Here is an 18,458-nt window from a genome sequence, read left to right on the forward strand (position 1 = left end):
CTGGTACCAAAACGTTCAGGATGTTGGAAAAAGCCATGGTGATGATTGATCACAAACAAGTGTTTCTGACTGGTTCAAGTTATTCAAAGAGGGTCGAGAACGCGTTGACGACGAACCGCTAATGAAATAAAAGAATTGAAGGCTTGAGAATCGACGATCTTATTCGAATTGTTGGAAAATCGGAAGGATCGGTGAAAACAATTTTGAAAGATCATTTGGGCTTAAGAAAAGTGAAAGCACGTTTGGTCGCGTTAACGTCTATGAAACAATATTTTCCAACTACCAGGTTGTCATAAAACGTATTATTACTGGCAATAAGTATTGGATCTATGCTCACGACCTCGAGGCAGACAATAAATCGGCAGAATATCGTCAAATCAGGTCGAAAATCAAGGTTATGTTGACCGGTTTCTTCGATTATCGAGGTGTGGTGCACTCCGAATTCCTCCGACCAGCCAAAATGTCAACAAGAATACTAGTTGAGTATTATGCGTAATTTGCGCGACGCTTTTCGTATACGAGTATTATGGTACGGCAACTCTTGGTTTTGGATTCTTCATGAGTTTTTCGCCACATTTTAACCAATATCGTGCCGCAACCACAGTATTCGCCTGATTTAGCTCGGTGTGACTTGTGACTATTCAGCAAACTCAAGCGACCGTTACGAGGCAACCGTTTTGAGTCAATTTGAAATATGAATGGCTACTCGCGTTTTCGGAAGTTGATTTTAAAAACTGTTTCGAATATAGGAAAAAACGTTGGCACAAGTATATTTGGCCAAGAGGCAATACTTTGAGGGGGACGACATTGATTTTAGAGAATATATTAAGAATTTTAAAATTATTAGTAGTACCATTTGAACCCCCTTTTCAGCAACCGCATCTCGTCGAAAGGGTTTTCCATTCTTCTTCTTTCTTATGCTACCATATTTAATTTTATGAAGGGCTTTTAAATGCGAGGAAGGCAAATATCGCTCGTGCAGCTCAAGTTTTTAAATATTAAATATTCATTATCTAGAAATTGTTTTCTGAATTCTTCGCTACTTTAATTTTCCTCTTAAAACATTTCTAAATTATTTGCATGATTTTTACATCTAATTAAATTTAATTCAATTTTTGAAAGTTTTGAGAATATTCTGTACATTGATTTAAATATATACTATATAATTTTTAAAGAATTCCTTTCATTTGCCACGTAAGTTACCTTTTATATTTTGGGATGCAACCCAACTCACAACTGAATCGTAAAATTTGATATTTTTGACTATGTATAACAACTCAGAACTTTAAATATTCGCGAACACTTTCGCGTGATTATTTTTGTAACTTTCGACGTGGATTAACTCAGCAACAGTGCATCGATGAGCTTAGTTCAGCTTTTGGCCATGAAGCTCCATTAGGGGCCAGTAAGTATCGATGGTATGGTGAATTCAATCGAGGTTGTAAATCACTCCAAGACGGATTTCGTGAAGGTCGTTTGAAATCAGTTGTTCTTCCGGAAACTATTGATGGTGCGCGGAAAAACTTATACTGCAAGATCGTCATGGCACCAGACTTTCAATTTTGCAAGAAAATTTTAATGCAAAAAAAATATGTTCACGTTAAATTCTAAACAACTTGCCAAACGCTCCAAAAAAGGCTCGTGTGGATTGGTTAAAAAAAATACGATAGGGGTGCTTCGAAGCACGTCTATGGCACCGTGAAAGATGAAGAATCTTAAATTTACGCATAAACCCTAAAGTATAGTAAACAGCCGTCGACTTGTATGGTTGTTTCAAGATGGAAAAACTAGTCATCCCGCAACCATACTACTAAAACAACACGGAGTTGTAAATTCTGAGTGGTACAAATCATTTGTTAGCCAGTTGTCTTTCAAGAAATTAGGAAACACAACTACTGGCGCCGAATGACGTTTCTTCCCCGAACATAAAAATTAAACTAAAAGGTCAACAATTTTCATCACCTGAAGAGGCGTTTGATGCGTTGAGAATGCATTTTTTGGTTCTCTAATACCGAATTATTAAAGGCAAATAAAGCAGCCAGCTTTAGCCAAAAGGAGTATAATTGTATTATAATATGTATGTATAATCGGACTATTATAAATCTAAGTGTTCCTCTCTATGACAAATAGTGTCGCTGGTGAAAAATTTGCCTCAAGCAAAGATTGTTAAAAACGATTGTCCCATTTTGTTTTTTTTTTGCCAGACTCCACTATTTCTATAAAAGTGTTATTCTGAAATTACCATATTACCCTCAAACTGGCAACAAGTTATTGCGCAAAACTGTACATGTTTGATCCCTTAGAAGACCATGCATACATCTCGTTTTATAACCCTTTCATATTTTTTCTCTGTGTTTTATTTATACAATATAAAAATAAAAAATACTATTAAAATTGCACAAACAAAATGTAAACAAGAAAAAACGTTAACTTCGGCTGCACCGAAGCTAATATACCCTTCACAGGTGTATTTCTTTTAGTAACTATGTGTCCAGTTTGTATGGAAGCTATATGCTATAGTAATCCGATCTGAACAAGGATCGGAGATTGTGTTATTACCGTAGGCAGTAATCCATGTCAAATTTCGTGAAGATACCACGTCAAATGCGAAAGTTTTCCATACAAGCCCTTGATTCCGATAGTTCGGTTTCTATGGCAACTATATGCTATAGTAAGCCGATCTGAACAATTTCTTCGTTTATTACATAATTATCTTAAAAAATAACCTGTGCCAACTTTTGTGAAGATACATTGTCAGATGTGAAAGTTTTCCATACAAGAAATTGATTCCGATCGTTCACTTCGTATGGCAGCTATATGGTATAGTGGTCCGATATCGATCGTTCCGACAAATGGGCAGCTTCTTGAAGAGAAAATGACGTTTACAAAATTTCAAAACGATACCTTAAAAACTGAGGGACTAGTTCGCATATGTACAGACGGATGGACGGACGGACGGACACACGGACATGGCTAAATCGACTCAGCTCAACATACTGATCATTTATATATATGTATATGTATACTTTATAGGGTCTCCGACGCTTCCTTCTGGGTGTTATAAACTTCGTGACAAACTTAATACACCCTGTTCAGGGTATAAAAATAAATTATGAAAATCCCTTACAAACACCCACAATAGTAATTCCAAGTAATTTTAATTGTTTTCACACAAATATTTTGTTAAATCACTAACATTTCCCCAAGCTCGTTATAATAAATGTACGCCCGAGAATGAACCTTCTGCGAAATTAATCCGCAATAATTTGCAATTTAAGCTTCACATCTTTGGCAAATTGAATTGGTAGCTTTACGTTTAGTGCAGAATGCCATTTCGTTATTTGCTCAGCAATTTCACTGCAACTATTAACTGTCTTTATTTTAGACTTAAACGCTGCTGGGATGACTGCCCGAGGGTGCTTGCACCCTTAGGGGTCATTACTTGTACAAAGGAGCTAAGATATTCGGTCCATGTTGATTTGACTGTCAAAAGAAAACAACAACAACTACACCATTTTAATCCACAAGCTGCCGTACAATCACGAACGCAACACACGCTCCCTCAGTGACACAAGCTTTTCCCACGAATATTTGCAATGAACTTTCTTTTTATTTTTCATATGTATGTATGCACGTGCATGAAATGTTAATAGTGGTGTTAGTGTGAGTGCGTGTGTGTGTTGAACACTGCACTAACTACGCTGAACTTGCTGCACTTTAATTCGTGCTCGATAAATGCAGCAGATAAGAAAGGTTAGTTGGTCCAGAACCAACATCACAACGCATCAAGTGAAGCATTTAAAATGTTAGTAAAGACTCACATACATATACACACACACACATTCGAGCTTTCCAATCAGTTTATACACACTTAACCCCTCACAGATATACTACTTTTATATACCCGCTGATTTATAAATATGTATATACCTATGTATGTATATGTATGTGTGGCAACCCCGAACCTCAAAAAATCCAGCGCACACTCGTGAATGTATAATAAAATGTACGTGCATGCTCGGTTGCATGTGTTAGTGCTTCGCACCAAAACACGACAAGTCGTTGAATTCATTGAGAAAAATAAAGTCTTGAATCGGTGGCATTGCAGAGAAGCTGTAGCAGCAGCAGCGCCACCTCCAACCCAGTCAGAGCATTTAACTCAGCATAATGCTTTCGCTTGTGTGTGTGTAGGTGCCTGTACGTGATGTGCTCACACAAGTACAGTAAAACATATAAAAGACGCACAGCCGAAAGCTCTCAAGTGAAGCTTGATAAACGTTCAGTGTGGTTTCCGACGTGGAAGCTTTGAAAAGTTGTAACTCCGGTAAATAAGCTAAACAATCGCATTGTTATAACTTTTATAAAATTTATTCGTTATTTATATAATGTTGTATTATTGAAAAGTAATCGAAATTAGGTTTTGTGATAAAAGAACTCAATATTGCCCAAAGCAATCAACACTCGAAGGAATATTTCTCAAAAAATTAAAAAATTATGCGCGATTTGTCTAAAAGTCATTTAAAAATATAAAAGTATTATACACTATTGAAATAAGAGAAAAACTTAGATGAAGGCCATATTTATACTTTTCCAATAACTATCATACCAAAATTTTTCTAATAAGTTCAATTTCGAATTTAGAAGACAATTATATTGACTTTTGAGACTAACTTCGAAAAACGGAGAAATTGTCCTAGTTACTTATTACTTAATATTTCGAAAAATTAATATGTCCCAATACCCAAAAAGAGTCAATTTTTCCGTTAAGAGTTATCGGCTATAAATTCACATTTCATTACAAAGTATTTATTTTGGGTTGAAAATACTCAATATTGATATTTTGAGCTGCAATTAAGTATTTAAAATATGTAAGATATTTTTTTGTTGTTCTTTTCTGTTTTTGCTCCAAACATTTTGATATTGAGCTTTTAGGTGAAAGCTCTAGCTCCAGAAAACTTAATTTAAGCTTAAAATTCAACACATATTCCAAATATTTACCATAAATATTTGTATAAAGATAGACCCCTCTGTCAAATCATGACTTTTAAGCTTTTATGAAAGCTCCTAAGCTCCAACATAAAGCTTTACACCTCTTATTTTTTTATCTTATCTTATTTTAATTGTAGATTCGAATACTTAGCATAGATGAAGAAGATATTCCTTAATTGTAAAATCATAATTTTTAAGCTTTTATAAAAGATTCTTAGATCCAGCTCCAGAAAGAATAATATAAGCTTAAACTTTAACGCGTATTCCGAAAATTAACCATCGATACTTTTAGAAAGATATTTCGTTTTGTCAAATCAAAACTTTTAAGCTTTTATGAAAGCTCCTTAAATACAACATAAAACTTCTTAACAAATTTATATTCGTAGTTGCGAAAGTTAAATATAGATATTTTTAAAAAAATATATTCCTTATTTTTAAAAACATAATTTTTAAGCTTTTATGAAAGCACCATCACTTTTATGCTTTTATGAAAGCTCCTAGTTCCAACATAAAACTTACTAACAAATATCTATTCGTAGTTCCGAAAGAATGTTAAAATCAAAATGTTTAAGCTTTTATGAAAGCTCCTGAGAACCAACTTTAAGCTTCTTACCAAATTTCTATTCATAGTACATAGATACAGCATAAAGTCTCTGAACAAAATTCTATTCGTAGTTCCGACTGATAAGTATAGATAATTTTAAGAAGTATTCTTAATTTTTAAAAATAATTTTTAAGCTTTTATAAAAGCTCTTAGACCCCATATAAAGCTTCTTATCAAATTTATGTTCGTAGTTCCGAAAACTAAGCATGAATCATTTTATAAAAATATTTCTTTATAACAAATCATCACTTTTATGCTTTAGAGCTCTTAAAATTTGATTTAATACTAGTTCATTTTACTGGTAACCCACTGTACAAATGTGCTTGTATATTCGTGCATCCACCACGCCACGCCACCTCCTAGCCCAACCCAAAACACTTTAACCAAGGTCTCCTATACCAAAAACACTTTCACTTGTACTCACCCGTTGGTTGTTGTGTATTCACTGTTGAGTTTCGTGGCTTCACTTTCGAACACATGGAGAACATCTTTGGCAGCTTTAATGTCTACTTTCAGGCGTTTCGTTTATTGTTTGCTAGTCGCTCGTTTCTCGAAATCAAATGGAATTTTATCGACGCTCACTTAAAAATTTCCTCAGCTTAGAAAATGTTGCATTTTATTTAAACGCTATTAATTTGTCGGATTTTTTTACGTAAAATTCTTTAAAAAATAATTGTCGCTTTTCACTAATTTAGTTTTTTATTTTTGTTTTTATTTATGTATATGTGTATAATATTTTTGTGGTTGCAAATTTTATAAAAATTATAGTTGCTTTGTGCGCAAATGATGTCACGGTTAGTAAATCAGCGACGACAATGACGCTGCTATCCGCTCGCGTGCGCTGCTGCCTTTTATATGAATTGCGAAAAAAAAATGTTTTTCTTTGCTGACTTCTCTGCGAACAACACTTTTGTTGGCAACTTCGTTTGCGGAAGCACAACTACAAAGCTGCTGTAAAGGCTGTTAATGAAGACTGATAATGAAATGCTCGTTTATCACTGAAATGTCACTCAAAGAATGTGGCGCAGCGAAAGCAATAACACGAAAATAATGGAAACGCTTTAAGCGAAAACGCGCTTAATTATTAAACGGTACGTCAAGTGCGCGCTTCGTCTTCTTTTATTTTCACTTTATATTACTCGATGCCTTTAAGCATCGCATTGGTGTGTGCGCTGAAGACAATCGCCTGATAGTGTAGCGCTAATGTTTTCTTTGGTCCCGTATTCTTTAACCCACTGTGCACCTTTGCTGCGTGTTGTTGGCTACGCGCTGCTGCTCGCTGGTCGTTCGCTCTTATCAGTGGTCAAAATGGTAGTGGTCAACGCCAGCCTCGTCTTCTGCTGGTCAAGGTACTGGCTGCTACCACTGATAGCTCGTTGGCGCTGTTGTCTGCCGTTTTAGAGTGCTTGCTTGATAGCTAGCTTTTTGTTGCTGGCACTAACTGCCACGGCCAATGTTGCTACTACTGGATTCTACCACTGCGACGGATGCCTCTACTGCTTCTAGCTGCTGCTGCTGCTGCTTCGTTTTTTCCTATTTTTCGGGGTTGCCTTGTGTTCTTGTCACTGCGGCTGCCTCGCTTTGAGTGTGGCAAGCACGGTGACGCCTTTTCTGCAAACTGTGTTCGTACGCTCGTTCGTCCGCCTGACTTGTTGTTGTTCCTCGTTGCTGCTACTGCTGCGGCTGCTCCAACCGCTGTTCGTCGTCAATTAAAAGCTTTGCCTGAACGCCGTCGTCGTAGACAGTAACGCTTCGTAACGATTATTACAGCGATTGCAATGTGGACTCAGAATGAATTGAAACGCTGTGGATGGCTGAGGCAGTTCTACCGTCTGTGTTGGCAGAATGAATAGTTGGTAGTTGGAGTGTGACCACCACCAACAGACAATAACGTCCTGCTGCGGCGAAAGTGTTTAGTGGTCCTTTACTGGAATGGGTAGCACACAGTTTGGGCCAATAGCGGTCTCAGTGGCTAGTCGGTGCGGTGGCTAGTCGCAGAGGTGATGAAGTGTGAATTCCATCCGTTTTGCTGCCACTTTTTTCTAGCTTCTCACTTTTTTGTTTGTTTTTGCGTGTTTTTTTATGATTTTTGCTGTTAGTTGTTATTGCCACTCTTATTATCGTTTATGGTTGTCGTTCTTCTCCGACAAACGAAGTTAGCGCAAGTGTGTTGTTAGAAATTTTCCGCTCGCATAAAACACACACTCATACATATGTACATACAACTTGACGTGTGCACACACGGACACACACATTTAGGCACTCGCGCGCGATCTACAGCGTAGCGTTTTCCTTCGACACGACAGAGGCGAAAGGCAAAAAAGGCGAAAATCGACGTCAATAACGACAACAAGACTAGACATTCAGTGAGACAGGCAGGCGGCCAGACAGACAGACAAACAGACGCGCTTTTCAATTATCTTCGTATCGGTCGCAACGTTAGACGCACCTCTGTATACACGTACTGTCGAAACTCAACTGACAGTAGCAGCCGTAAGTCAGTGCCAAGCAGCCAGTTATCCAAGCAGGCGACGAAGTAAACCATTGTGAACTCTCGTCCTGCTGCTGACAGAGCCAAACCGAAGGCACGAACAGCGCCGAACGCTGTGTCAAATCGACGACAGACAGCATCGTCTGCTAACAGCTTGTAGGTGTAGGCGACCGTACAATCAACCAACCATCCAACTGCCCAACCGCCCACTTCTTAATGTTTGACCTCTTGCGCTTGTCGCACACTCTTCTAGCATCTAACTGCCTTCTGCCTTGAAAGCCTGTGGCTAGATCCATACCTATACTTATGTATGTATGTGCATATTATACACATATGTATGTACGGTTAGTGAGTCAAACCGCTGTCACATAGCTTAGAAACTTTAGCTGTGGAAGCCCCATCACGCTCGTGTTAATCAAAACCCGCAACCACAAACAATTATTTTGGGCATAACGCCCGCACCAGCCAACAGTTCAGCAGTCGAAACCAGTGCCACTGCACACACACCCATATATATACCGTTATTTTATTAGTTTTTTTGTACTGTTATGGTTGTTGGTTTTTGTTTTGGAACAATAAAAGTATATAACCGCGGTCTTCCTGTCAACTACAATGTCCGTTTATCTGTTTATCCCTTTTATCTGCTAAGCAATTCGTCAGTCAGTGCATGTCCACTGAATAAGACAACACACAAACAACAACAGTATTTTCTTACATACATATACATATATAAGTATGTAGGTATGCTTGCATAACGTCGTAGGACACAGACACTTTGGTCGCCGCTCAGCCGCCTGACTGCCCATTCATCCATCCGTTCCATCCGTTTGCCAGCACCACCACCACACAGCCCCTACTCGTGCGCACACGCCAAGCTTTCCGTATATTTTCATAACGGCCGATGATGTGCTCGTCCTTCAATGTCCTCTCTGTTACGGCGGCAACGACCCGAAAACATCTGATGACAGCCACAACTCCTTACCCTTACCCCGGCCAGCAGCTGTGACAGCATGTTATCAGCAGCGCTGAAGCTTTGCCGCAATTAAAGTATTTTTGTTGTTGTTGTCACTTAAAATTTTTTCACTGTAAGACGGACATGTTTTCTACATGCCTTTCGTGACGAGGATGTCCTTTCGTTGTTTAACAGCCGCACAACCCTTCCGCCCGCCACAACTCTATATAATTGCACATATACTCGAATGTATGTATTTGTATGTATGTACACGCATACCTTGCACAAGCATAGCGAAAAGCGCGCGCCTCTAGCATCGTACATTGTCCTGAGACACAACAAAACAGTTGGAACGCGCGAAAAGACCCGAAAGTGAATGAAATGGAACGGCATGAATGAGAACAGAGCAAAATAAAAGCTTCGTAATCGTCGGAGCTTTTCCGTTCACACAACCACACATAATAAAAATGTTAATGCGGTATATTTGCCTAGGCGGTTATTTGGCCGAGTTTCTGCTTCAATATCGCAACAAACTTTTTTGGACTTCTGTAAAAAGCTCTTTCATGTCGACTCAAAAAAAGATTTTTAGATATTTCCTGCCGTATAGCAAACGCTATCAGAAAACTATTTATAGCTTTGTATAAATTTTGTTCTTAGTTTGGTACCGAACACACGACCTACCTCCTGATAGTCACAAACCTTAAGCTTTTTGCCTTCAGCGCTCACTTTCATATACCGTTATGTGCTGGTAAAAATTTGTTTATATAGAAATGTGAGCGTGTAATTGATAGTCCAAGGTGATTTTGCGCTCAGACGCACACATACTTACTTACCTTTATGTAGTACATATATTTGTGTGTTCGCATGGCTGTGTAAGTAGGTTATAAACGCCCAGTTGCTTGCAGACTTCTTGTCATTTTAATTGTTGTTATTGTTATTGACTGCCTTTATTCGCAAATGTTATTGTTGTTTCGGATGTTATTTGTCTTTGCGCTTGTTTCTCCATTATTTCTTCGCTTTACTTTTGTTTTTGTGTTATGTTTCGTATTTGTTTGTGTTTATTTTTTGTGTTTTTCTATGTGTTTTTGTTCCTTCTTTACAATGATTGTTCCCTACCGACTTTGCTGTTTGCAACAGCACACACTCATACGCATACGCCCTCACATTATTATATACTATCTAATGTATGTATAAACAGTTGAATGTTATAAAGGGGTTTCCTCAAACGGGCTGCTGGCTAGCATAAGCATCCTGCTTGTCGCAATGGCCTACACTGTGAGAAAATAGTGAGGTTTGGAGCACTTTGAACCGAACTGTAACTAAATATTTGATCAACGCTAAACTCAACACTACGATGCATCCACAAACTGTGGATCAGTTGTATTTTCCTATATCTCTCAACTTAAAGATCTTTGCAGTAGTTTAAGGAAAATCATACACACCCGTTGTAGCGTCTTTGCTCTGTTCGGGCCCAACCCATTTTTCTAATTTTAAAAACCTCGGTTTGTTTCAAAAAGCTTATAACAAAACCTAAGAATCAAGTGGGTCTCTTGCATCAAAGATTAAGTCGACTAATGGCCAAAGAAGAATCAAAGCATATTTTCAGGCGTCGCTTGAGATTTCCAACGTTTGAGATGTTTAATTTTGTACGCACTCCTGTTTAATAAAACGATGAACTAAGGACGTAAACGTAAATAAAAGCTGGCGCGTCCAACTTTCCCGACGAGTTGTTGCTTATGGACGCAATCTATAAAGTTGCCCCAAAGTGTCCTTTTTTATATCAAAAAGTGTGTGTCGCTGTGTATTTTGATGAACTACGATTTCGTTGTAAAACATTTTGTGAGAAAGTCAATTCTGTTTTAAATGATATAAATGCAGGATTCACCCAGCATCAAATCAATGTGAGCTTTCATTCGTCGGTGCTGGCATAGAAAAATAAATAGTTTACTAAGTACTTACCGATCCAATCAGGGTTATATCGCCGCGATAACTGCCTCTGGCTAGATTAAATCCAGATAAAACGACCTCTTTGCATACCCTATGAATCCTACTCTCGCTTCACGCCCACCTCGTCGAAACAGCACGTTTTCAAAGCCTTCCATTAAATGACTTTGTTGACTTTCGTCTTGGCACCCAAACAAGGTCTGGATACCCAGTGCAACGGCAAAAACAATTTTGTAGTGGGTGTGGAAACATTTTTATCGCGTTTCTTTTCGTAGATGAATTATTGATATAAAATCTGTCATCTGATCAATTAACTTTCAAATTTTTTTATATAACAGCTAATTCTTTGCGGAGAAAAATAGTTATTTGCAGCCTAACTATAAAGTCAAGGAATTTTAAAAAAGAAATAATTTAGTAATTTTACATTTGAAGTTCAAAACACCATTTTCGGATTCAAAATAGGCCAATGAGCAATACCATCATGCCAACACTTAAAGGGTGATATGGCAAAAAAATTAAATTATTTTATTTAATACTATATCATCCCTAGAATATTATCTTAAATTATCAAGTTGATCCGAATAGCAGTTTTGAAGATACTGCTTTGAAAAGTTGTCACTCAAAACTTTAAACGTTTGTTTCTCCAAACTTTGTTTTCAAAGTCGATTGTCAAGATTTCTCGTAACTACTCCACCGATCTTATGTTTTGCACAGGTCTTCGAGAAATGATTTACAAGGTGTTTACTAAAAGATTTTTTATTAATTTCTTCTTTTTTTTGGCGTAGACACCACTTAAGCGGTTTATAGCGGAGTTTACAAAAGCGCGCCAGTCATTGTCTCTTAATTCGCTTAACTATGTCAATATCGTTACATAACTCGTACAGCTCATCGTTCCATCGAATGAGATAATCGCCGTTGCCAATGCACAAAGAACCTTAAGTCTTCCACAGAACCTTTCTCTCGGAAACTCGTAACGTCGACTCATCAGATGTTGTCAACGTCCACGCCTCTGCACCATATAAGTAGCAGGACGGGAATAATGAGTACTCAGTCTGAAGTAGCACCGGTTGGCAAGAGTTATTTTGCATTGGATTTCCAGGCTGACTTTATTGGTAGTGTTAATTCTGGATCCAAGTTAGAAAAATTATCTACGACTTCAAAATTATGACTGTCAACAATGTGGTTGGACCCAAATCGCGTGTGCGACGACTGTTTGTTTGATGACAGGAGATATTTCGCCTTGCCCTCTTTCACTGCCAGACCCATTTACTTTGTTTCTTTACCCAGTCTAGAGAAAGCAGAACTAAAGGCGAGAACTTTAAGCGAGTTTTCTCGAAACTGTGTTTTCAAAGTCATGTTTCCAGACTTCTCGGAAGTACTCAATTGATCTTAATGAAATTTTGCACAGGTTTTCATAACACAATTTAGAAGGTCTTATTCGGTCACCAACATTTTCAGTTTTTTCTAAAAACATACATACATATATCAATAGTACAATTTCTACTTTTTATACCTTGAACAGGGTATATTAAGTTTGTATGAAGTTTGACACCCAGAAGGAAGCGTCGGAGACCCTATAAAGTATATATGTATGTATATAAATGATCAGTATGTTGAGCTGAGTCGATTTAGCTATGTCCGTCCGTCTGTATACATATATACGAACTAGTCCCACAGTTTTTAAGATATCGTTTTGAAATTTTGCAAACGTCATTTTCTCTTCAAGAAGCTGCTCATTTGTCTGAACTGCCGATATCGGACCACTATAACATATAGCTGACATATAAACTGAACGATCGGAATCAAGTTCTTGTATTTCACATTTGACAATTTATCTTCTCGAAATTTGGTATAGATTATTTTCTAAGGCAACAATGTAATATCCGAAAAAATTGTTCAGATTAGATTACTATAGCGTATAGCTTCCATACAAACTGAACACATAGTTACTAAAAGAAATGCACCTGTAAAAAATATATTAGCTTCGGTGCAGCCGAAGTTAACGTTTTTTCTTTTTCTTTCGTCCAACACCTAACTAGTTGTGGTCTTACTCAAATCAAGTATTTTTTCTTATTATTATTTATATTATTTTATAAGAGTTCTGCTGAGAACACGGAGGCACCATTTTCCGAAAGGCTATTGGAAATAATATCATATGGCCGAGTTTTGAGTATTTTCTTTTGAAAATATCACAAAATTTTTGTAAAATAAGTATATTTGAAATAATAAAGTGTTTGAATAAAATATTTAATTTTTTATTAAAGAAATAAAATATTGATAATATGGTGTTTTTGGCTTAACGAAACCCACGCAACTCCTTAAACCAATTTCCGTACAATTTTAAGCCTTGGCTTGGATCGTCATTAATGCCTTCAGCGAATTTTGACTTTTCGGTTTCGACTCAAGCTCTGTTGCTTAAATATTACGATGAATGGATGACACGCTTGAACAAAGTTTTCAATGACTTCACGACCTTCACTAAATGCTTTGCGGCACTCAAATACTTGTGTTTGTGATCAAGTAGAACTCTCACCAAAACACTTTTGCAACATTTCCAACGATCCTACAGCTACGATTGGACCAGTTTAACGAGATAGTATTGTGATACTTTACTATTTCTGAAGCTCACATAAGAGATCAAATTGAAAGCGACTAGATTGAGGTCGTAAAATGGTAAGCGGAGAAGAATGTAAGGGTCATTATTTGTGTGTTCCATATTTTATATAATAATAAAAATTGGGATGAAACTGTGTTAGATATTCAAATAAGATGTCAAAGATCTTATATTTTCATGTAAATTACACCAAGCGATATAACTTTGATTTGTTAGAACGTAATATAATATGTTTTTTCTATAACATGTACCTATATGTATGTATGTATATACGATAGTTATAATATTTTTATATTATTTAATACCGAAGCTAACGCTATTGTATTTCACCAGCTCTTGAATCCTTGCATTTTTCTTTTTTACTTTCTCTTTGAATTCTTCTTCTCTGCGCTTATTGCGGAACTTTCCATGTTCTATTAAACTATAGCCAACTATGGCAAAGTTTTCGATTTCGACAAAATCTTGTTGGCAAATTTATTTCGCAGCATTTGTTGTACTTGTAAACGCTCAATCATATTATATACTTCATATGGGGGTACATAGATATGTATATGTATGTGAAGTTACATACAAGTAATTTTATACAATGCCAACACACATACGTACTGACATACTCACGCGTACGCATATTATATACATAGCTCTGGATGTGTGCTTCGCGGATCCTGAATTAACGGCCGTGAACGACGGCGTGTTCCAATTTAATTTTAAAAAGTGGTTTTCAATTACACACCAAATGCACAAGCTCTAGATTACAACTTATTATAAAGCATATATAGTAAATGTGATATGTATGTATATGTGAGAAAAGGGTTCCTTTCACTAAATCACTCTACCTCCATATTATTTTATACTCTTTGACACACACACAGACACATATGTATGTATGCACATCCTCCCACACACAGACACAAACTACTTTCGCTTTCATCATACACCAATTCACTAATACTTTATAAGTTGATAATAGAATATTTCGCGGACTCTTCCTCCTTCTTCCTCTTATTACTCTTATTTTTTCTCTCCATTATATTTTACATTTTCTATAGCATTAGCATGCATCTATGCACACATACAATTTTTGAAATTTATATATTTTTTGCACATTGATTTTTGGTAACCATACCTCAGCCGAAGCGTGAGCCTGCTGCCTGAGCAGCTGAGTGCCATTCACACACACACACATCACACATACCCACACACTCGCACGCTGGTGCGCTTACTGGCGGTACTCTGTTTTGTGTTTGGTGCATATCGACCTATCCTGACCCTGACACAGTTTGCATTTTGCCACTGCTTCCTGCAAGAAACGATGGTCAATAAGACGACGTTGACAACAGCGCACATTGGTGAGTACCAGCGCAAACGGGAAGCAAAAACAAATGCCGCAATTGGAACACTTAAATGAATATCGAGCACACACCCACACACACATGCACACCAGTTGGCTGGCTGGCTTGGCTGGCTTGGCTGTTAACCTGAAAAGTGTTGCAGTAATGGGGCCTTGGCGAAGTGGCCTGAAGGCTGTAGGTGCGGCTTCTCACCAGCAGCCATGCAGCAACAGCAATTCAGTTGCAGCAATGCAAGTTGGCTTCTGGCTGATTACATATGCAAAAACAAAAGAAACAATTCAATAGCGCGAGTGAAGACAACCAAGAAATTTAAGTAAGTTCAATTTCAGTGCAAACTTTGCGTTTTAGAATATTTATTACCTAAAAAAATTTAAATTTTTGGCGTTACCACGTTAAGAGTTCGGTTCTAATTGTAAGAAGGCGTCTTCATTGTTGTTTGCCTCCGTAGACTTTCTTTGACTCTAGTGAAGTATGCGGCGCATCGTAGAACCAATTGTTAATTTAAAAAGCACGACAAACCTTAAAAGGCTATTTTTTTTAATTATACTCTGAACAGTTATATTCAGTGTACCACAAAGTTGTAATACCCAGAAGGATAAAATACATTTATAAATTATCAGCATGTACTTTATGGATTTAGGCATGCCCATCTGTCTGTAGATACGACAATTTTTGAGATATCGGTCTAGAATTTTTGCGCACGTCCTTTGTTTACCAAGAGTCGTTTCTTTTGTCGAGCTACCGATATCGAACTACTGTACCATATAGATGGCATACAAACTGAAAGATCAGAATGAAGTGCTTGTATGGAGGAATTCTCAGGGTTGTTATTTCTGCGATTTGGCTATCTTGCGTGTTCAACTTACAAATCTATAAAAGTTGGTTTTCGGTCGAAAAAGTTATCATTTGGATTATATAACTAAATACAGACTTTTTCAGTTTACCGAACGCAATTAATATTAGGTTAGGATAAGAAGTCGATCCTAACAAGTATTATTGAGTAATCATTTCAATCATTTCAAAAAACCATGTAGTTAGTATGAGAAGAATGGCTTTTATGAGAATAATGTCTTCGCTGCCACCATGAAGTATCGGAAAGTATTTTTATTGAATGTGTATTGATGGTATCAGAACCATCTGATCTCAAAGAATAAAGATAATTTACTAAATGGACTGAGTAGCCATTGGCTATTACTTTAATCACGACGTCAAATCGATTCAATGACACACGCTTTCATTTTTATACTGTTGCAACATGTTGATACAGAGTAGAATAGTTTTGTTCATACGTATCATCTAAAACTAATCGAGATAGATATAGGGTTATGCATATATACATAAATGATCAAGATGACGAGACGAGTTGAAATCCATATGACAGTCTATCTGTCTGTCCGTGCAAGTTGTCACTCGAGTAAAAATTGAGATATCTTGACGAAACTTGGTGTGCGTTTTCTTTAGCAAATAAAGTACGAGTTTGTAGATGGGGCCATTAACCAAAAACGTATAAGGTACCATGACTAAACACTAAGTTAAGATATAGAACTCTAATTTGGCACCGGGGATCGCAATAGCATGGGTCAAAAAAAGTTGAAAATGAGGGCGTGATCCCGTAAGTTTAATGTACATATCTCCTAAACCACTAAAGCTACAACAACTAAATTTGCCTAGCACAAATATTATAAGAACTCTTACCGAAAGTGTGAAAATGAATGAAATCGAAAGATAAGCCTCCTCACCCTCCATATAGAGTTACTGTTAAAATCTAGTAAAATCGCAATAACTAAATACGCCAGAGACATTAAATTTTACCTCCGACATGGTATGAGAAGGCTTTATGGGAGCCGGTATGAAAATTGGACGATGGACGGGGCATCGCCCGCTTTTTGGTAAAGTCACATATCTCGGGACCCGTCAAACCGATTTTGACTAAATTTATATCACAGTGGGCGAATGCGGAATACAACCACGCCTACTTCTCATATAACACAATTTTAAATTCCATTTAATTTTCACTTTTCAGTACACAAACCAAGAAGTAATTTAAATAACGGAATAAAATTGTGCACGAATAATGTCTTTAGTGCGTGCCACGTTAAATCCAACAAAATCTGTCGGTCAATGTTTGAGATATATAATGGAAAATCACGTACAATCCTTCTCTGACAATGATATGTCTTTCTGTCAAAAATAGGTTGAATTGGACCAATACTTCCCTGAGCCCCCATACACCTCATATAAAGATTTTCCAACTTCCGGGTGACTTTGTACCGCATACATCGGCCAATATGTGAGTTATCTCAATCAAATGAGAGAACATACATATTTTACTCATAAGAGTGTATCTTTGTGAATAAAATAAATAATATTTGGCAAAAACTTGACTTACCACCCATATAACTAATATCAGGATTTTCGAACATCCGGCTGACTTTACTCTATATGTTAAGTTTTTTAGTATGTGACGTGTTAATAATATGTGGTTTTAGGAAAAATAGATAAAATCGAGTCGTTACTACGCCAACTGCCATATACTATACATATATAATGGTTTTCGTTGTGCCTGTCAGTATAGGAGTTGTATATAGTATATCTTTATATAAAATTGCTTGGATTTCGATCCTCGAGTTGACGTTTCACACCATAAAGTATTTCCCGGGCCTTGATTATTGTAAGTTGCAAGAGTATATAATGTTCGGTTGCACCCGAACTTAGCCCTTCCTTACTTCTTTATATTTTTCTAAAAATTTTATTTTAAAATATTTTTAGGTTGTAAATAAATAGAAAAGTTTGAGAAATAAGTGAGACCTAGAGCTTTTTAGAAAGTTAACTTTCAGTTATGACGGTTATGGGACAAATGGCGTCAGAATGATCAGAGCGCCTGAGCTACATATAAGCAGATTAGTCATATATAGAGCCAATTTCCTGTTACTTCCATTGTTTTTGTTGACACATTATTTTGAAACTGAATATCCACTACACGTTACATATCATATCTCAATAGTCTGGTCTAAGTAACCGGAACGGACCCAGACAAACATATATATGTATATATTGTTGTTGTAGAGGTAGAAAAACATCCCTGAAGTAACTTGGAGGAATGCTGCCTAGTTGACAATCCTTGGTCAGACAAAAAGCCAGATCCCTTCCGGTTGTGTAGACCCAACTGTCGTGGAAACGGGGAAATTATGACAACTTACGATCGATTTAAATTACGTTAAAGAAAAATGTTTCTTAGCCAACCAAGAACCGGCAACTCATTCCTACAAATTATTGCTAACTGTTTTCGGCAACAACAATAAGAGAAACATACCTAAAATAATTTGGGTATTTTTTTATACATACATACCTATTTATGGTATTCCTGTAGGAAAACACACCTTATTGAGTATTTTAAAAGCTTAGCATCTTATCATATATTTTCTTATGGCCTCTATACTTTAGTACATTCTCCTATAATAACTCCTGCTAAATAATTACGAACATAACCTCAAATTGAATAAAAATCAAAG

General features: G+C 36.9%; 1 protein-coding gene across 1 annotated transcript in view; it reads right to left on the minus strand.

The window, feature by feature from the left end:
* Positions 1-8,109, minus strand: part of LOC126767840 (uncharacterized) — a 29,367-nt gene extending 21,258 nt beyond the window's left edge. Inside the window, exon 1 of the mRNA XM_050485517.1 lies at positions 6,018-8,109. Within this exon, the coding sequence (XP_050341474.1) occupies positions 6,018-6,081 (64 nt within the window). The 5' untranslated portion in view covers positions 6,082-8,109. The remainder of the gene's footprint in view (positions 1-6,017) is intronic.
* Positions 8,110-18,458: the final 10,349 nt, after the last annotated feature.

This window comes from Bactrocera neohumeralis, chromosome 2, assembly GCF_024586455.1.
Source record: "Bactrocera neohumeralis isolate Rockhampton chromosome 2, APGP_CSIRO_Bneo_wtdbg2-racon-allhic-juicebox.fasta_v2, whole genome shotgun sequence".
Taxonomy (NCBI): domain Eukaryota; kingdom Metazoa; phylum Arthropoda; class Insecta; order Diptera; family Tephritidae; genus Bactrocera; species Bactrocera neohumeralis.